Raw genomic sequence first — 21,327 nt, 5'->3', positions numbered from 1 at the left:
ACTTGGTCCACAGTGAAGAGAGGGGACACTGAATTTCTGGTTGACTTGGAGGATGTGTTGTGGGATGGTCTTGAGAATTTAAGTTTCTGGGGTTTGTACACAGCCCATTTTAAATGGGATAGTATGTTCTAGAGCACTTAGTCTTTAAAACTGGATTTCTGTGTTACTCTTCTTTCAAAGGGCTGTCACAGGATGGGCCCCCAAGTTTCTGGAATGTAGAGGACACCTTTGAAAACATGAGCATTGCTCTCCCACTGCCTCTGCTTGATCATCCTTAAAATGACAGATATTTTCTGTCCCCAAATGAGTGCATCAGTGCTGGTGAAGTTTTTTCACTGTTTTAACCATTGCCTGTGAAGAAGTGCTGGGAACCTAGAAGCTGAATTTTGGTGAAGGAAGTGGCAGTACAAGAGGAAATGGTTTGAAACATCTCTTCAGAAGATGTGCATCTCAGTAAATGCACAAGAGCATGTTCTGTAACAGGCAACAGGTGAATTGTGTAGCTCCTGGAAAACAGAAATCACAAACATATTCAACTGATGCACTGCATTAGACACCTAAGAGCAATTTCACTGTTTTCACATGAAGAGGCACAAAGAGGTAAAGGAATGGAAGACATCTGAGAAAGAAAAGGCTGATAGTGTGCTGTGCATTATTTTATTTACACTGGTCTTGTTTTCCTTTTACTGTTTTCTTCAGTTGCTTTCTTGGTAACTATTTCAGTTTTTCAAAGGGTAAGTGATCAGTGAAGGGCATGAATAGCTACTGATGGAGATATTCTCTAGGTTTTCTCATCATCTTTGTACTCACCCATGTTGCTGGAGTTGTTAAATACTGAGGAATAATGTTGGTCATACTTTGCTGCTCTACATATTAGACTTTCTTATTTGTAGCCCTTTGCTTTTAGGAGTTAGGGAATGGGTAGAGATAAAAGAAACCTTAGTTAAGAACATAAGGCAAAAAAACCCTAGGCAAATACAGAAACAATTTCTAAACCCAAAAAGTTTAGAGATTGCTGTCAATCACTAGGAATTCAGGTAAGCAGTTTCCATCTCCAAGACCCCTACCAGGCCAAACCAGGATAATGGAAGGTGCCTTGAAGTCCTGTCAGCTTCCTGATGGTGAAGAAAGTCATTGCTTTATTGATCTCTAGAGCCTCTCACAGTGCAGGCAAAGGGCAGGATGCTAATGTGTCAACTGTAATGGTCTTCTCACAAAGCAAAAAGAAGGCAAAAGCTTCCTTCCTTAGACAGATTAATTAGAGAACTCTTTGAAACTGTATCTTTTCCAAAGGGTGTTTTTCCAGAGGGCAGGTTGTACCACCAGTTACCAGGTTCTGAGGTGAGTTTGAAGGATTGCCTCTAATTGTTGCAGTAGCTATGAAAGTGGAATTGTTTTTCTTGCAGCCAAAAAACTGCATCCTGACTTGTGGAAATATGCAAGAACTTGTTTCTTCTGTGATTATCTAGAATGATTCCCAATAACCACTGTGATTCACAGGCAAGCATCTTAATATTCCTGAGAATCAGCTCTCAGAAAGTACTGGTGATTCAGAGAGTGGGATTTATTAATTACAGCCTTTTGAATGCACTAAAGTTATGGTGCAAAATGAAGCTTAAGCATCCCTTTGTTCATGAAGTTCAGAGGCTCACCCAGGCTGTGCTTCTCTACATTTTTTTTCTGCATGTGCTACCCTTCTCAAACTAATGCTGCTACCTGCAGACCTGTGAGGTACAATATTTTCAGGTTAAGCCCTTTTAAAAATTAGTTTCTCTAGTCCTTATCACTAAATGTCCTTCCTGAGGTATCACATCAGTGAATAGCTTTAGTATTTCTTGCAAATAAATCTTTTTAATAACACAAATGTACAGGATACCTTAAAAAAAAAATGGGGGTTTGCAGTCAGCCAGGACCACTGTGGTTGTCAAATATTCTTCCTTTATCCTTTTTTCTGGCAAGCCAGCCCAAATCCATCCTCTTGCCCAGCTGCCCTTGTCAGAACACCTGTTAGCACTGGACTGCACAGGAGGCAGAGGAGTTGTGTTCTTCATCCCTGCTCTTCTGTTGTTTGCCCAGTAACACCCACAGAACCTGATGTATTAAGTGCCCAGTTCTGTCTCCAACCTGGTCATTTCCTGGTCCTGTTTTCTTGATCCCAGCAGGATTTGTGAAGCAGGGAAGTGGTTATTTTTTGGTGGTGTGCCTGATGGAGCTGGAAACAAGAAGTGGTTGCTCAAGCTAGTTCCTTTCATGTCTGCAGACAGCAAAGTGCTTTGAGTAAAGGGTGCTTTTCTCCCCCCTAGCTGTATCAGTTGATCTAAAATAATGCATTTACATAGACATATGTGTACATGCAGACATAGGTTTATTCATTCCTTCCAGCAAATCTTGCTTCTTTTGTGTCCTGTAAACAAAGCAATTCCTAATAATAGTCCTATCTAGCTGGTTCCTTTCTTTCTGAATCCCACTTCATCCATCTGACATCTGTTAATGCATTTTCAAGGTGAGCATGGTGCCAGGAGAGTCCTGGGGAGCACTGAGAGTACCAAGTACTCAGCTCTGGTTACTGGGAAGCAGCTGGGCAGGGCTCTCAGTGCACACCCAAGGCATGCATGTAACCTCTGCTGTGTGTTTGCAGGCGCTCGTGTCAATGCCAAGGACAACATGTGGCTGACTCCTCTCCATCGAGCAGTTGCTTCCAGAAGTGAAGTGAGTAAGATTTGATTACCCTGCTTTTGCACATAACCAACGTGCTGGGGGAAGGGCAAGCCCTGGAGAGCTGTGCTAGGTGGCGTGGGCATGCAAAGAGGGAAGGCATTGCCTGCATGCAGGGCATTGCAGCTGGAGGTCAGTGTTTACATGTTACCTGTAGCTGCCCTTGAGCCTTCATGTGCTTGATTCCCACCTTGCTTTACATTACCATAGCAAGTCACAGGGAGCAGTGAGCAGGACTCCCATGGGATAGAGTCCGCAGTGGTCTACAGTGCCCACTCTGTCTTCAGGTGGTAAAAAAGAGGAATGGATCCCTGTGGGTGTGTGCATGCTGTGTGTATGCCAGAAGGGAGTGGATGTGGATGTGAATGTGAATGTGATCCAACATGCATTACCACATAATTTGTTTTGGTTAATTACATTTCAAGGCATCCGCTAGGTTTTCTGTTAATGCATTTGATTCATGCAGGAAGGGAGGGTTTGCCCATATTTCTTCTACTTGACAAATAGAAATATTCTGGGATCATGTTGTACCTCTTCCATTGCTATCTTAAAAAGGAGCAGCAATAACTACTGGGAGTGCAGCTTGGGCATTACTCTGTTTCCAACTGCACCATTATTCTTGGCTTTTCTTTGTGGACCTCCCTGTCTACTTTCACCCTCCCAATACTTCATTACCAGTGAGCCCAACTGCAGACTGAGTTGGCTGCTGGGGATGAGGGGAGGGGTTGTGAAACAGACAGAGGGTGGCTGTCTTCCAGAGCCTGATGGACTCGAATCACCTCTGTAACAATCCAGCGCTTGCCAAGCCTGGAGGCAGGAATCCTGGGCTTGCTTCTGAACTCGGGCATTGTTTGGCTGCTGGCTGAGCTTCCCAGCTGCTGGCATCCCCTGCAACCCTCTGAAAGGAATATCTGATAGACTGTGAATGCTGTAATGAGGCACAATACAAAAAGCCATGTTGGAAAACAAAGATCAGACTTAAACCTTAAAAAACAGCCACAGTCTTGCTGATGCGGGATTGCAGCGTGCTTGGTTTCTGGTTTTGGATGTGTCAGAGTACATGATTTTTATCATCAGCCACAGTCCTAGCAGAAAATGTATGTCTTTCTGTGGCTTTGTGTCTCATCTTTAACTCTTTGTCAGCTGAAGCACAATGAGAAAGTGTGCTGGCAGTTCTGGTACCTCTCAGTGAGTACCCAGGGGCATTAGTGAGGCAGCAGAGGAAGGCATCAGCCTTTCATCCCTTTTCATGGTATATTTCATAAACACATTCAGCTTTCTCTTCTCCTGGCATTTTTTTCTTCATTATTTATACTATAATTGCTACTTTTGGTAACAATTTGGAAACAGGATTTATTATTTTTGAGGCTCTTTCAGTGCTGCTTTTTACCTTCTTACACAAGTGAACAAATGTGCAGCTTTGATGGTGATAGTAATACATAGCAGTAGGTGAATTCAGAGTTCCCATTGATAGAAGATGAGCTGGTGGTCCAGAAGCTGACCAGTAGGACTTGGTGTAGTTTTGGAAGTTCTTGTGAGCACAGCTGTTTTTAGAATGATCACCAGCAAATTTTATTATCAGTCTTTTACTGTGAAGATTTCAGAGGATTCAGAACTTATCTCCTCGAATCCTTTTATATGTTGATTAAAAGAATGGACTCTTCTTTGCTTATGTCTTGATGATTTTCAGGGGCTTTAGGGATTTATCTTTATTTACAAATCAGCAACCCTTAGGGTGTCTGTGTAGGATTGTTAATGGATATATCAGCTTTCAGCCCTAAACAGTTTAAAAAAGTTTAGAGATTTCACTGTGATCACTTGGGATAGCTGGAGACACTGACTGCAGAGGCTTACACCATGGCTGGCACTGCATACATATGGAGAAACTATAATAAAAGGGTAAAGGCTCATGCTCTAAAAACAATAGAATTAAAACTTTTCCATAAGGATTTTAACTTCCGATCCCAAATCTGAAAGAGCATCAGACTGCAGATGTAAACAAAAATGTGTAAATGTTTTTCTTTTAAAATCTAAGTATTTTTAACTTCGGATATTCAGTCCTTATTATTTACTTCTAAAAATTCTCCTTTAACTTTTTTTTTCTTTCACTAAGAGCGCATGAAATTTCCTGCTGACTTCATGTCCCAGCTGCGTAGGTCTCCGGTGAATTACATTGAAGTGACTCTTAAAATAGTACGCCTGTAATTTAAAAAACAAAATCCTGTTGAGACATCAACAGTCATATATCATTATTGGCGCTGTAAGAGATGCAGTGTCACTCACTGAACAAATATGTTAGAGGAGAGTTTGTGAGATGGCTGTAGAAAAGGAAACTGCTGAGATCATTTGAGGACAAAGACATAAAGCTCCCAGTATATGTGTAGTGTTGATACAGACTGCAGGCACTCTCCTGGGCCATTCTAGATATAAAAGTACTATGTAAACATACTGTATGTGTTTGTTATTCATTAATAAAATTTTGGCTGGGCTTAACAGAAAACTTTGCAGTTTGCGGAAAAAGAATAAGGTACTATGTAGGACTGGGGCTCTCCCACATACCAGATGTGAGTTGTATTTATCAGACAAGGCTGCTTGAATGCTACTGTCTCCCACTAGTTCCTCTGTATTTTGTTTGTTTGTGGGGGGGAAAGAGGAAGAAGAAATGCAATTTTGAGAAAAATTTGTGGTTTTTATCTGACTTGTTTAATGGCAGATGCAGGAGTAGAAGCAGAAATGAAGTGATTGTGAATTTTCCAGCAAGAGGGGCTCTCAAGAGAGAACAGTACATTTTCTCACTGGGAAATATTTACTTTTAACCAACAAAATTAACCTTAAAACATGTTGTTTGGTCTCAGGCTGACAGAATGGATATTGCAGTCAAGACCCTTGGCCTATGCTTAGGCCTTGGGGAGGAAAGGAATGCTAATGCTGAGCTGGGGACACCAGCATTCTCATGTTTTTGCAAAGCTAAAGTTTTGTTTTCACACGTTCTTCTTTATTTTCTCGTTTTTCCTGTTTATAAATAAAATGTGCAGCACTTTGCTGTTATTTTGACGTACTTTTCATTTTGTGAATAGTCTCTGTAGCAATATGGGTTGGGTTTGTGTGGCAAGGTTGTGGTAGTGGGAGTGTTGTCTGTGAGAGGCTGCTGGAAGCTTCTTCGTGTCTGACAGAGCCAGTGCCAGGCAGCTCCAGGAGTGTCCAGCTGCTGGCCAAGGCTGGGCCCATCACTGATGGCAGGAATGGCTCAAGTGAGTTCATTTCTTCACTGGAAGCACAGCTATGAGGTACTGATGGTTAATCAACCAAACAGGATGGGCTCTCTGCATAGGACATGCTCAAATCCACCTGGCAAGTTTTGACTGTGAGGCCTTTTTACTGCTCCTAGTGACAGCAGTGATGTGTGCTGAGCCATTTGAATGGACAATGCCATTGCAGAAGCCTGGGAGGTGGTTGGGATGGCTGTTGTTCCCTGCTGGCCCACGTGCCCTGTGTGACACGGCAGCCGCGTGCCGGAGCTGTCGAGGCAGCGCCGTGCGTTTGCTGGAGCTGAGGGCTGTGGCTGTGCTGCCCTTGCAGGAAGCCGTGCAGGTGCTCATCAAGCACTCGGCCGACGTCAATGCCCGGGACAAGAACTGGCAGACCCCGCTGCACGTGGCAGCTGCCAACAAGGCCGTGAAGTGTGCCGAGATCCTGATCCCCCTGCTGAGCAGCGTCAACGTGTCGGACCGCGGCGGGCGCACGGCGCTGCACCACGCCGCGCTCAACGGCCACATCGAGGTGAGCGCCGCCAGCCAAGCTCCTGCCTCATTCTGTACTCTTGTGCTAGGCGCAGTCTGGACTCTGTTGTTATCTTACTGCAAAAGTTCCATATCTCCTTGGTGATTTCTCATGGGCAGCTCCTCACATCACTGACTTCTCCTTCACAGCACAGCCAACAAACTCCAGCTTGCTTCTCAACCAGCTAACCCATTCTTTTATAGCACTCATCCTTATGGGACACAACTGTGGCCTGTTAAGGGCAGGCCTGTTCCTAATCTTTGGTAATTAGTACAGCTGCAACTCCTCAGGGGTGAGATTACCTTCTGCACTATCTTTATTTTCTTAAATTCTATTTCCCCACAAGACTCTAGTCTAGTACTAGTCTAGACCCACTGTGGCTGGGTCTAGACTGAGCCCCAGGGTTGATGTCACTTGGCTGCTTCCCAAACTGCGGGAGGGGTTTCCTACCTGCAGGAACACAGCAGTGGCTGTGTAGAGCCAGGGTATGAGTGAGGTGTGCGTGCACTCCTGGAGAGCCAGCTGTGCCGCTGCTTCCAGCAGCTCCGGGGTCTCCTGGCATCTTTGGAGCTGGAGTGCCTGTGAAAATAAGAGTGGCAGAATGGAAAGAAGGGAAAACTGGTGGATTTGTTTCATGCTGAAGAAACATGCAGCTGTGTGAGATCCAGTCACTTTCCTTTTCTAATTGGCCTTCTATAAAATGTGCTTCTGTTTTTCCCTACTTATACAAGCAAACCTTCCTAGTATTGTTATTTAACTATATGAAAAAGCTTACGTAAATAAATCCCTTAGGTTTTTGCCTCCTAGGTTTTGATAGTCTTTAGATCTGTGTTTAAGGATCCTCTTTTTCCCATTCCACACCTGAAGATTTAGGTAGGGAATAAAAACTCTTAGACTGGAACAGTAAGCTTCTGTCAATGAAAGTTGATGAGTTGTACTGTAATTAAAAGAAGAAAGAGGAATGGTAGGTCCTGTAAAATGGTGACGGTGTTTGTCCTTTAAAGCACTGGACTGTAGGAAAGAGACAGTAATGTCTCTGTCTAACTCTCATAATCTGAATATTTTTGATAGAGAATATCAAAAGGATCATTCAAATGCAGCATTTTGTGATCCCAGCTTTATTGCAAGATTGGTTTGATATAAACCTTCGAGTGTGTGATCTGGAGGGTTGGTTTACCTTCTGTTGTTACTTCTAGATGGTGAACTTGCTCTTAGCCAAGGGGGCAAACATCAATGCTTTTGACAAAAAGGACAGAAGAGCTCTTCACTGGGCAGCGTACATGGGTAAGGCTTGGGCTGCTGCTCCTTCTTTTTCATTTCCTATTCAAGCATGTCTTAAAATGGACAGGAAGAGACCTGGCCATGGAAAGAGAGTGTTGTAATTACCCTGAAGAGGGAAGGGTTCAGCTGATCTAAATAAACACTGTCCATTTATGGGTTTGCAGCTAGGGAGATCCTGGCTGTGATTTCCTTTTTAAGACAGTTAATTGTCGGGTTTTTGTGTTGCTTTTTCGTTTTGGTCTTCTTATCCTGACTCTAAGTCATACCTGAACTATATTTGTGCTAGAAAAAAATCCAGGTTATATTTGTTTCAGTTTTTGCTAAAAGATACTTTCAATGAAATGCAGATAACTGTGACTAAAATTTTTGTTGATTATTGCAGTGTATAAGCAGCTAGGTAATGATATTCTTAGGAAATGCACAATAGGCACTTTCTTCCTGATAGGAGAATATTGTCCTTTTATTCCAGAGTGGACAAGAGCAACTGAATATCTCCTCAAAAAATAAGTGGTGTTACCAAATACTGCTTAATTCAAGCAGTTTGCCTTATTATTCCTTTCAGGTTAAAGGAAAATTTCTTACAGTGGGACATTATAATTCAAAAATACAAGATTGCCTGTGATAGTGGTCATGCTTGTTCAAGAGCTTTTGTTGGCCAAGCTGTATATTTCAGGTTACAATTGGTAGGGAGCTGCGCACCCTCAGCCAGGAACTCTTTATTTGACATGTCAGAAATCTTTATTTTAATCCTGCCACTTTTAGGAATGAGATAATAGGAGATTTCCAACTGTGAGAAAAGCATATTGTATGTTTTTTTGATATACACAGACACAGATGGAAAGGCTCTTGCCAACAACTGTGATGTGGCTTTTGAGCTAATGAGCTTTGAACTTCGCTCTAGATTTGAAAGGCTCTTACATTGTGCTGTGCAATTCCACTCCTCTTTTCCATTTAAATGTTTTCAGAAATTCATTATGCACTTTTAAAAGTATCTAAATAACATCTAAGGCCTAAATTAGCAATGGAGTCTGTAGTGCATTTTAGACAGAAGTTAGATAATGAGATGAGAGCTGTAAACCCTCACAGAGTTTCTGGAATATTTAATTATTTTTGGACACTAATTATCTATAGACTTTGTACATATGGTTTCCTAGGTCCTGCACATGACAGAGCTGCCCTTGTCATGAAAGTGCTGTGCAACCCAGATGGAGCACAACTTTCTATGGTGTTTGACATAATAAATGTTTAATTCTAAGACAGACAGTTCTGTCTCAGTGTGAAGCAGTAAGACTGTTCCTCTTAATTTTATAATTTATTAAGGTTATTTTTTATCTCTAACAAAACCCAAGAAGTTTTAGCAGTTGTGTTTGCAGGTGACATCAGTAGGATGCTGTTTTGGGAGACTTGCATTGCCATGCTCCTGTGCTCACTGTATCACTATGCTCTGTAAGAGGGAGAATAAAACACACTCTGTTGGCTTGAGAGAAATAAATGGAAAAGAGGTGTGGTTTTGTTCTTTTGGCAACTGGAAAATCAATTCAGTAAAGAGAAATTTGACACATTTGGAGAAGGTGAATGCATGGATTTCTGCAGATGGCCTAGAGCTAGGATTAGAAACATTTATGAAAATGCTTTTTCTTCCTTTGTAAAGCTGTGGGAGCACTTTGAAACAGCAGTGAAAGGGCAGTGTGTTAGCAAGAAAGCAGTAATCTGGGAGAAGTGATGCTGTGGGATGGCCTCCTCATTGATTACTCTATTTTCTCTTTTGAAGGTCACCTGGAAGTTGTTGCCTTACTGATTAATCATGGTGCAGAAGTGACTTGTAAAGACAAGAAGGGTTACACCCCACTTCATGCAGCTGCATCCAATGGACAGATTAACATTGTGAAACAACTCCTTAACCTGGGGGTGGAGGTATGTGGTAATGTGCACTTTATTTCTATTTAGAGATGGTATTTTTGTCTTTCTTATGGATGCTGCTAAAGACAGGGACTTTTAAAGAAAAGGGGTCCCATTTTCCGGACCACCTCATGCTTCATGTGGTTTATTGGTTCAAGAGTCAGGACACATTCTGTATTAAAGAAAGTCTGATATGGACAGTAAATTGCAGGCCACCTTGCTGAAGGAATCAGGAGATGTATCCTGTTCCTGCAGAAGAAGATGGAGTATTGAAATTTTCCTTGGGTCAGCATTTCCTTTGATACAATGAATGGTTGTTCTCAATGTACACGCTGAGTACTTTACTAAACAGCAGCTCAGGCTGTTTCAGTTTACAGACCTTTATTTCCTCCGTAGCGGATAGATTGTTTTCACTCTGGAAAATAACTTTTTTCTTCAGGGCACAGACTTCTTGTTATTGCCAATTCCTCAAAGCAGTGGTGAGATGACCAGAGGAGCCTGATCAGACAGTTAATCACAATAAAGACATTGCTTTTGCCATGGTATTTTCAGCTGACTTGACCTGCCAGAAAATTATCAAAAGCTCATGTTCACAGGCTGTTGGCTGTGAAGGGGAATAGCTGTTTCCTGTTATTAACAGTGCTATGCTAATAAGTCCCTTTAAGTTCCACATTCTCCACCACTGGGGATATGATCTTAGAGATGCCTGTGTTTCATGGAAGACTGTTCATGCCATTCCCGAGTCTTTTGTGCAATCTGTCTTGTCCTGTTTTACAGAAAAGCCATTGAATACTAAGTTGGTCATCAAGAAGTAATGTAATCTTAATTACATCTTTATAATACTGAGCTACTGAAAGTGGTTTGTTATTGAAGTGTAAATATCTGTGCGCTTTCACTCAGATACCCTCACTCCCTATCCAAAATAAAACTGTAAACAGCTGTTATGCCTGCTTCTGTTCACAAAAACTCAACAGTCACTGTTGTAATCTTTTTTAATATAAAGATTGTGAGCTTTTTATTCATCCTGCTTTTCCACTTACATTGAAAATCTTTCCAGCTTGTTAGGAATTTTGTCATCAATATAGTCATTACATAGTCCTGCTATCAGCTTTAAGCTTCACACTGGTTTTAGAAATTGTCAGTAGGATAAAAAGTTAATAATAGGAAAGGTAAAGCTTTCCAAGGGAAGCTGCCTGGGAGTATAACTTGTTGATGAAATGTGCTGGTGAGAACTATGCCCTATGACAGTTCAGGCCTCCAGCTATTTCCATTTGCAGTGTGTGACACATTACGTAAATGCTAAGCCGATGTCTGTAATTTTAACTATGTCTCCTTGTCTCATTTCAGATTGATGAGATGAACATCTATGGAAATACTGCACTTCACATTGCCTGTTACAATGGTCAGGACTCTGTTGTTAATGAGCTGATTGACTATGGTGCTAATGTAAATCAGCCTAATAACAATGGATTCACCCCCTTGCATTTTGCTGCTGCCTCCACTCATGGAGCACTGTGTCTTGAACTACTAGTGAATAATGGGGCAGATGTTAATATTCAGGTAAAACTTGAATACCAGCTTTACAGTTTTACTTTAGCCTATTTTGCATGTCTCAGGAGGAAATTGTAACAACAGCTACAGCATGGCTCTAAGTCCTTGATGGAATTGGAGTGATGCTGAGAATGTTGATCATGAAACTGTTTGGGTGAGATTACATGCCAGCAGGGGAGCTTGCAGTGCCTTGATAAATGAAATAAGAGCTCTAAACTCCAGGCCAACCACTTTCATGAAGACATGAAAAAGTACTAAAATATAGTCCCAAGAGCTCTGTCAAAATGTTATCTCAGGGAATGGTGCTAAGTCAAAGAACTATTCCTTTTTAGTGTTTTTCTTCCCCATATAATATAGATTTAATTAAACCTGACTCCAAAAAGTTCCCTTTCCAGGGTTGCTTGTTACCTACTTTAGACCCCCAGCTTACAAACTCTGATGCTGCTTAGGATATCTGAATATTCTTGAAGGAACAATCTTGATGAAGGTGATGAAGCTGAAAGGAACTTGCTGTTATCCAACAGAGGGTACTGGTATAACTATTAGAAAACTTGAGGTCTTCTGAATTCATACAAGATTTTGACTACTTTGTTAAAAATTTTTGAATTTCAGTTTCCCATCTATGAAACTGGCATTTAACTTCCAGCATTTAACACCTCTGGCAAGTCCCTTAAGATCAGCGAATAGTCAATGCACTGTTTAAACTCAGAATTATTAAGAAGAAGTTAGGGATTGTGCTTGCCAGTGAAGGTGAAACCCCATGCCAATAAACATGAAGTGATGTGAGTGGAGGCTGGTACCACTCCCATTTATTTTCTCATTGCTCTGTTTCTTTCTGTAAAACCCAAAACATTGCTCTGTACTCACTGTATCTTTGCTTTCATAAGCCTTCACATGCTAAGCAGTGCTGTGTTTCATTCCTGGCAGAGTAAGGATGGGAAGAGCCCCCTGCACATGACAGCTGTCCATGGGAGGTTCACGCGCTCGCAGACCCTCATCCAGAACGGTGAGTTTCTGGGAGCCCCTGGAGTGGCTGGCTCTCCCAGAGATCAGGCGTGTCCACTGTTGCAGTTTTCAGTTCTTCTGGCCCAGAGGGCAGCTCCATGAACTTCTGCCTTTGAGCTGAACTGACAGCCCTCATTCCATCATGTCATCACAACCTCAGATTTTGGTTGGTAACAAAATTCCATAATCTTCCAGCTGACAGTGGGCCAGATGATCTACTGAGATTCTTAACCTGAAAGCAAGAGTTCAGAGGTGTATTCAGGCCTTTTTTCTGCTGAGAAGGATGTACAATTTTCTCGTTGTCCTCCTTTGGGAGCCCTGGTGTTCTTAGAGCTCAAACCATTTTTTCTACTCTGCACTCAGCAGCTGTGCTTTTCTCACCATCCCTTGCCACTGTCTCCATGAAGTGTTGCATATGTACTCAGCAGGGAGGAGCAGTACTGCCTTGTTTGTTCTGGCATAGCCAGGATTCCTGATTATCTGTCATTTTTCAGGCAACTTTTTTTGTCCAAGAATACTATAGAATATAGCAATTATTCTTGTTGGAGATCTGGCAGAGGTCTGTTTCTGAATGACAGAGGTTGCTATTACTGATTCTTTACTTAAGCTTCCCAGTTTGGGCTACTCCCTGAGACAGGATGATCTGGGCTTTGTTCATTGCTTGTTTTTTTTTTTGTTTTCCAAAATCCCATCTTGGAACTGAAGTGTGAAATATTGGAGATGGTTGAACAATTGTGCTTTAAATGTAATGACACATTTAAACAAGATTGTCTTTTAAAATGGAGGTCTCCAGTAGATCATGCTTCTTTCAGGTCATCATGCAAATTGTTATCTCTCTCCTGGGATTAAAAAAGAAGTAATAATAAAAGGGGGTTGGGGCAAAATGCAAGAAACTGTGCTTTACTGCAGTTTTTAGTTGTTTAGTCTAATAGGCTCAGGCTTAGAGCCATTGTTTGCTCACTGTTGGATTTGTGTGTGAGAGGACTGGCAGTTCTTCATGTGCCCTTCATGCCTCTCTACTCTTTTTCCACTTACTTGGGTTTCACTTTTTTCTTTCTTGGTTTTCTGCCCCTCTAATTTTAGTGTTGTACACAGATCTCATTGCAAGTGACTTTATGCCTCATTGCCATGGGATCTTGGGGAAGATGAAATGTCAATGATTTAAAGCAATAGAGTTTCATTCTGCAGTACTTAATGAGCTGGCTAACTGTGTCTCAATTTCTGGTTGCTGTCTCTAGCAGCTTGTAGATGAAGAATGGATTACCTTAAAATTGGAAAACTGCAAGTGTGATACCTTTATTTAAAAATGAGGAAAAAGAAATGCTGGGGAATGTTACATAGGTCAGCCAAAGTGGGCAATATCTTGCATAGATTTCTCAAGAGTAAAAGAAGCTGGAACATCACAGTTCTCTTCTACAGCAGTTTAATAGGCTTTGTAAACACAGCACAGTTTTCTGACTTTTCCATGTGCAGTTCTGTTTGTGGACCTCCTCTGGTGGATGCTCTACCCCAGGGAACCTGTTCAAGCATTTCACTGACCTTCATTCACCATTAAAAATTAGAAATTAGAAAGGTTGGAAGGAACCTTAAATATCATCTAGTTGTAGCCTGTCTGCCATGGGGAGGGCATGCCTTGTACTAGATCAGATTTCTCAGAGCCTCATCCAGCCTGTCCTTGAACACTTCCAGGAATGGGGAATCCACAGCTTCTCAGGGCATGTTGTCTAGTGCTTTACTAGAGCTCTTCCTGTTGCAATTAAGCCCTGTGAGTAGCAGACATGTAGTAAATATTACCATGTCCTGATGTTAGCAAGACTTTTTACATGCTTTCAGGAAGCATTCTCACAGCAAACCAGCAGAGTATTAAAATACTACAGTGCTAGTGCATAATTGATTGTAAAACTAGACTCAGAGATTAGTAATAAATGAATTGTTGTTGAAATGGAAGGTGTAGTGAGGGAGTTTTCAGTTTCCCTTCTGAGTCTGGAACTATTCAGTATTTTCATTAGATGCTTGGATAATGGAATAGAAAATGTGCTTTTAACATTTGGAGAAAAAAAATGTAGTTGGGAGAGACTTAGTTTGGCAGAAGGTGGAGTCAGAATGAAAAATGATCCTGTAGAACTGGAGACAGAGGTTGTAATGCAAGTTTAGCAAAAGAAAAATCACCCACAGAGGCAGGAGTATCAGCTGGACAAGTTCAGAATGTCAACAGCCAGGTGGGTGGCAGTCCCTCCAGAAGGGATCTGGGGCTTGTAGAGGATCAGAAAGTTGTTGACCACAAGTCAGCAGTGTTGTGGTGCTTAAAGAAATGGATAATGGATGTCCATGGTGCTGTGCAATGTCCGGGAGTGCACAGATAGGAGTGTAGCCAGCAGGCATGAAGTAATCCTGTTTGCTTAGCTCAGCATTGGGAGATGTTAGCTGTAGTACTGGTTTTGGCTTTTGCTTCCACAAGGATGCAGGCCAGCTGGAGAGGACTGGGGGAAAGAGAGAATAGTTGGAGTGCAGTAAACCTGACTGGCAAGGAGAGACTGAAAAAGTTACAGTTCTTGGTCCAAAAAGAAAACAGGGACTTGTCTGTAATCTATCTAAAGAAATAATCCATTTTTCCTCCTTATGTGAATAAAACACAAGATGCCAGGTTTAAATTGCAAAAGGAAAAGTTCTACATAAGCACTGTTTGGTTGTGCTCTGGTAAGACACACAAAAAGCACCCAGCACATTTGTTTGCAGTGTGTTCCTGATGGCCTCTGGAGTGAACTCTAATTTACACTGTTGTACAGATAAGGCTGTGTGGCAATGCCTTTACAAATGAGGGTGCAGTTTCAGCAGATTATTTTGTAGTTTATTTCAGGGCACCCATTTGTACCTTTAGATAGGCAGCAAATCCAAATCATGTACCTGACCCTTGTACATCATCCCATTCCCACCACTCTTCCCCACCACTGCAGGTGGAGAGGGAGGTGCAAGTGCTGCTGCCAGACCATGGCTGACAGCTTGCTGTGTGCTGGTCCTTGCTCTGGGAAACTCAGTGTCTCTGTGGCTAAGAGAACAGCTCGGGGCTGCTCATGGTGCTGAGACAAACAGCACTTGTGGTCCCTGGTTCATGCTGACTTTTTCAGTGTTAATCTGTATGAAAATCTCTTCTGCAGGAGGGGAAATCGACTGTGTAGATAAGGATGGTAACACCCCTCTGCACGTGGCTGCAAGATACGGACACGAGCTTTTGATCAACACCCTCATAACCAGCGGAGCCGATACTGCCAAGTAGGTGCCTCAAGTGGAGCTTGTTTGTAAGGATCAAGTGTCGTGTCCAATGCCTGGAAACACAACTGCTTCTGAAGTGGGAAGGTTAAAACTGACAAGCATAATTGTACTGTACTTCAGTGGGTGACATGAGACTAAAATGTGAACAGTTGGGAAGTGTGCAGGGGAAGCAAACTCTGCTCAGTTCCCGTTGTGCCCACTTGCGTGATTACAGGTTGCACAAGCACTGCTTCTTTTCCCTGAAGCATTGATGTAGGACAGTGGTGGTAATGTACATGGAGTAGGGATGTGTGTGTGTGTATATATATACACACAGAGAGTTCTTGAGTATTGTTTAGTTATGCTTAGGTTCCTAGGGTCTGTCAAAAGGAAGTAGCAAACCTGGACATAAAAACAGGGGTATGAGATCAGGATAATGTGCCATGAGGGATATCTGTACCAGGTGTTTCAGAGCAACATCTGATTTCATGAATGTAAGGTTTTGGAAATTACCTCCACATGTCTCTAAAATATAATTTTTCTTTTACATAGAACCTGCCCTAGAAATCAGGGACTTCTCTTGATGTACCTAGTTAGGAAACCCTCCTTTCAAATGCAAATGACTGGTTTGAATTTGGGAGAGAATTGCAGCTCTCAGTATTTTGTTTATTTGCTTGGTGGTGTTCATGCAAGTGACACATTTGCCCATTCTTCTTTGCTAAGTACAACTGTCACCCTACAAACTCAGAAGGTGGAACAGATCTTCAATTGGCATGGATAATGCAATTCCACAGGTTTCAGCTAGTGTCACTGGGTTTTATTAATACAGCCAGCATGAAGATCTTGGTATCTTAACAGAAATGTCATTTTTCCTCTCTCCTTCTCCAGTACAGTCAGTCACTGTTATCTTGAGGTTTTAAGGGAAAATGAGATGCACTGGGATAGCCCACTCCACTCTTGGAATCAGGGTTATCCAGTTAGAAATTTCTATTTCACAGTTGGGTAACTGGAACATTGATCAAATAAAATACTTTTTCCAGCAGCAGAAATAAGTGAAATAAGAAGTTGGCTCAGAGATAGCAGGCAGATGGAAATGATGCTACTGCCTGTGCTAAATGTGCTTTCAATATGTGCTGCATGTAAATAACTCTGGGTGAGCTCCCCAAATAGGTTTAGGAAAGAAAATTCTGCAGCACTGTTCACCAGTGCAGACAGCTTGGCCAGGCTTTAAGGCAATGCACTGCAAGGGAAAGTGTGCAGGTGATAGGAGGAACCAGTGTGAACAGCTCTGCAGAAATGGGACACAGGCTAGCAAAGGTGCAGATAGTGGATTTCAGTGGAAACCAGCCAAAACATCTGCTGGGTGGAAATCTTGACCAAAAAGACGAATAATACTGTGTTAGATAACTAAGTGGAGGAGGAGGCAGAGGGAAATATGCAATGTCAATGTTCCCTTAAATAAGTGAATCCATGGCTAGAAAATGCAACCTGTTTGTACAGATGCAGCAGCTCAGTGGAGCTTGTAATGTTTTCTTCAAAGAACAGGCTGTCAGATCATCTCTTAATAGATTTACTCTAAGATATAGATGCTGCTAATAGTAAAATTCAAATCTGTAAGGCAGCACAAGTCAGTGTAGTGAAGCAGCAAGGAGGACATGTGAAGACAGAGAAAGAATGGGCCTGTGGGTTCAGGAAATAATAAATTTTTGAAAACAAACCCAAATTAAGTTAAATACATTTAGGTATAAAATCTTGGCGATAGCAAGATATATTTGTAAACATCCACATAAAATTATTGTCTTAAGCTTCCTAAGTAATTATGATTTATGGTGTCTAGAAAGACAAGATCTTTTGTCTTTGGGTCTGTATCTGAAATCCTCTCCCATGAGATGATCATACTCTCCCATCCACCAATTGTCTCACAGAAGTGAAGGACTGATAGGAATCCATCTGCTATTGTTCTGGAGTTTGTAATTTAAAAAAAAAAATCTGCTGGAGCAGGCAGTAGATGATAATCTTGTCAAGCTAGTTGTTTTCAGAGGCTCCATGTTTATGTGCACTTGGAGAACTGCCAGCAGGATAATATTTCTAGAATAACAAGATGCTTTGCACAAAACAATGCTGAATGAAAGACACCAAGATGTCCAGACCCAAAAGTATTCTAAGACAGTGAGCAGTGGCATGCCTAGGGACTGAACTGGCATGATTTCCTGATATTAATTAAAGTTGCTGAGTGCTCAGCTTGTTTAAAAACTACATGTTTGCCTGATACGGAATTAGACTAATGATAAACAGGCTCAATCTAAAGGCGCCCTTTCTTTTCTTACCCATCATGTCTGCTCTGAAAGTTTATTGTGTGATTGAAAAGAGGGAGGAAAAAGTGAAAGGGGAGGTGAGGAGAGTAGTTGGAGCAAATAGGAAAATTAGATTATTAGTTCTTAGGCTGTGGAGGAAAACTGACATGGGAGCCTAAAGGAAAGTGTGAAGAGTCATCTGCCAAAAAAAATTTTAGAAATAATATAGAGAAGATTTTGGCATTTACATTTCCTCAGAATGGCAGTTGCTGTATGTGTAGCTGGTGCAGAAATTTGTGGCTCACTGGGCAATTGTCTCCAAGCAGTATCTGCTCTCTTACTTCCTCCCCTACCTTGGCTTTGCCTGGAACTTTTGCAAACCATCCTGCCACATTCTGTTCAAAGCAAAATGCCAAGATTTTGCTACATCAGAATATTTTTAACTCTCAAGAAGGCTGTTAAGGAAATACAGATAAAAATAATGGCAGGCACCAAGAAAGAATCTTCCTAGAAAAGCATGAGAAAATGTTGCCTTTCTGGAAGGAGCTTTTGATGTGCTGTGTGTGTATGTAACCTGCGTTTTCTCACAAGGCTGTTGTCCCTTTCAGGTGTGGGATCCACAACATGTTCCCTTTACACTTAGCAGCACTGAATGCCCACTCAGACTGCTGCAGGAAATTGTTGTCATCGGGTGAGTAAATCCCCCAGTGTCCCTGGAACTCGAGCAGTGTTTGTCTGTGCTGCTTGCAGCCCCTTTCCATGTTTGTTGTGAGTTATTCTAATGAAAGTGCTGCTGTGTTGGGCTGTGTGGGGCAGTGCACCAGAGCATGCAAGGCTTTCCCAAAGCCATGCTGGTACTTCCTGTGTTGTTCATGCCCAAAGCTCTTTTCTCCCTGCAGGTTCAGAGAGTTTACACTCTGGGGAGGGAGAGAATTTAGAACCCCTTTCCAAACTGTAGGAATGTGAGATCTTGTTTTGCTTTGGGGATTCTCCCCCTTGCCCACCAGAGGAGTAATTCTGAAATTATCTTCTTGGGGTCTGCACTGGCACAGGGATTTACAGTTCACTGATGATGATGATGTATTTTGCATGCAGCTAAAGTGTGTTTTTGAATCTGTAGTTAAGAACTTAGGCTGGCCAAAGCTCTGGGGGCATGAGAGGGAAAATGAATGGAAGTGCAGTGTCAAGAGAACCGGCTTGGGATCCTCACCAGAGCCCAAAGCAAAGGAGCCAGAGCTTGCTTATGCAACCATTTCAAACGAGTCAGTAATTAGTGGCCAAATCCCAAATTCTGCTTTTTCCAGGCAAGAGTTCCTATGAGTTAAAAAATCCTGACCCAGATCATATGAGTTTTCTAGAAAACTCCTTCATTACTTAACATGTAAAATGTCCTACAGCTACTTTTCCCCCTTAACTTGAGTCCTGTAGGGTATAAAAGAAATATGAAAAATGGTAATTACATACCCTATTATATTGAGACTTGGTGTGCTCTGGCCTTGACCACTAGATAGGAAGAGAAAACACTCTGGATGACCACAGTTAGCACTGTCAGGCTGCAGCCTTGGCCTCGTGCATCTTGATGAATATCCCATGTGCTGCTGGAAGCCTCTTCCCAATCTGACAACCACACGCCATGAAAACAGCCCCAGTTCATGTTTAGGCTGACTCTGTGGTTCTTCCTCATGTCTCCATGTTCTCTGTCTTCCTGTCCTGCTGTCTCAGCCTCCCAAACACCCATCCCAGGCTGCAGACAGGCGTGTGGAGGAGCTGGGTGTAGAAATAGGCTCCCGTCACTGTCACAGCTCCTCTTTTATAGCGCTGCCAGTGCCAGCAGCTGCTCGCCGTCCCCGTGCCAGCCTCTCTGACTGTGCCTTGCCTTCTGCTTTCTTCCCAACTAACTGATTTTTCTGTCTCTGCGATGTTTCCTGTGGTTTAACTAGGACAAAAGTATAGCATAGTGTCCTTGTTTAGTAATGAGCACGTGCTGTCTGCAGGCTTTGACATAGACACCCCCGACAGCTTCGGGAGAACGTGCCTGCACGCGGCCGCTGCCGGAGGGTGAGTACCTGCACTGGGGCTGCTCTAGGGCATCCTGGGGCACATTTGGGGCCAGCCAGCTTGGCTGTGCTATCCACAGAGGAATTTATTGCTGGGCAAGGCAGCCTGATGCCATAGTTTGGGTCATTTTAGGCTCTCTTTTGCCCCTGCCTTTGTGTAGGGTGAGCTGGGTTGATTTGAAGCATGCGTTTCAGGCAGAGGGGAAAACTCTTCCTTTTCATGCCCTGAGAAGGCTGTTTCAGCTTTCAGGCCTCAACAGTCACCAATGGCCAGCAGTCTCCAGGAAAGCATCGGTCTGTGGGGAGCACCCAGTGAGGAGCTGGAGCTCCTGGCATGCTGCTGGCAGGGGAGGTACTCCTGGCCTCCATCTCTGGAGCATGTCCTTGTCCGAAAATGCAGCTGTGCAGCAGTGCCCATCAGGTTGCAGCCTTGGAGTCCAAGTGTAGTTCATCTCCCTCTCTCCCACTTTTCAGGTGCAATAAGTTTCTAAAAGAAAAAACAACGAACCAAAGCAACAATAAAAAAATAACCAAAACCAAACCCACAGCCTCCAAATTAGAAAGTGAGAAGGCTGCCCCTCTCTCAGGGTGATGCGTTCCTGAAAAGTGCTGGAAGGGCAGAAAAGTGAAATTGAAGTGGAAATTGAAATGCTTCAATTGAAGATGTAAATGTAGCATCCAGTTATTTTAAATATTTCCAGATAATCCAGTCAGTGAAGTGTTGAGAGGTTAATCTAGCAAAAGGATACAATGTTTGGCAAGCATTGAGTTTTGACTCTTCTGTTTGAGTACTTTATGGCTCAGAAGACTGCTGAAATGGAGCCTTGGCTACAGCCCTTGAATTCTCTGTGGTTATAACAAGCAGAAATGCTCATCCACAGCAAATACTTGGCAGTCATTCTGGAAGTTGCTTTTTCTTCTCAGTGGACCAAAATCTGTATCACAAAGTTTTTTTTTCTGAGGGGAAAAAAACCCCAAACCCTAATAAAATTGATCCAAATATTGGTTTTATTATTATTTTGGTATTATTTATCTTGATACTTCTTCACTTTAGTGTAAGAGGTATGACAGTTACTTGGATGGAGATTATTTTAATATTGTTCAGATGCTACCTCTTTGATAAGGCTGCACCCCAGAAGGATACTAAAAACATCCTGGAAGTCATAAAGAGAAGGAGAGGCTTCAATAAGAAGCAAAAGTGACTCATGAAAATAAACCATATTTTCCCAGTGGTTTATTATGATTGTCATCACTAGCAAGCGTTTTTATTTTTAGTGCATTGTGGTGAGTGTTCCATAGTTATTTTATGCAACAGCAATTTAGAGTTGGGATCTTCATACACCAAAATATTGCATTATTGCACCCAGTCCCTTTTTTTCTGTAGCTGGAGATCTACAAAAGCCATTAGTGTATTTCCTGACACAAGCCTCTTACTGCCATCACATTAATGGGAGTTGCATGGGTGCTAGGGAAAGAATTTCAAAGGTCTGCTCATC

At 42.3% G+C, this 21,327-nt stretch overlaps 1 protein-coding gene across 13 annotated transcripts in view; it reads left to right on the top strand.

The window, feature by feature from the left end:
* Positions 1–21,327, top strand: part of ANKRD44 (ankyrin repeat domain 44) — a 132,011-nt gene that overhangs the window by 74,164 nt on the left and 36,520 nt on the right. For 9 of the 13 annotated variants that reach the window (XM_036387334.1, XM_036387329.1, XM_054515327.1 and 6 more), the window contains exons 4-12: positions 2,639–2,709; positions 6,295–6,495; positions 7,692–7,779; positions 9,548–9,690; positions 11,023–11,235; positions 12,154–12,232; positions 15,387–15,501; positions 18,383–18,465; positions 19,715–19,832. In XM_036387334.1, the coding sequence (XP_036243227.1) occupies positions 2,639–2,709; positions 6,295–6,495; positions 7,692–7,779; positions 9,548–9,690; positions 11,023–11,235; positions 12,154–12,232; positions 15,387–15,501; positions 18,383–18,465; positions 19,715–19,832 (1,111 nt within the window). The remainder of the gene's footprint in view (positions 1–2,638; positions 2,710–6,294; positions 6,496–7,691; positions 7,780–9,547; positions 9,691–11,022; positions 11,236–12,153; positions 12,233–15,386; positions 15,502–18,382; positions 18,466–19,714; positions 19,833–21,327) is intronic. The other 4 variants (XM_036387335.2, XM_036387333.2, XM_036387332.2 and 1 more) reach the window with 1 other exon arrangement.

Source organism: Molothrus ater, chromosome 7 (assembly GCF_012460135.2).
Source record: "Molothrus ater isolate BHLD 08-10-18 breed brown headed cowbird chromosome 7, BPBGC_Mater_1.1, whole genome shotgun sequence".
Classification (NCBI taxonomy): Eukaryota; Metazoa; Chordata; class Aves; order Passeriformes; family Icteridae; genus Molothrus; species Molothrus ater.
The sequence above is the reverse complement of the archived record's forward strand: the minus strand, read 5'-3'. Positions and strand labels throughout refer to the sequence as shown.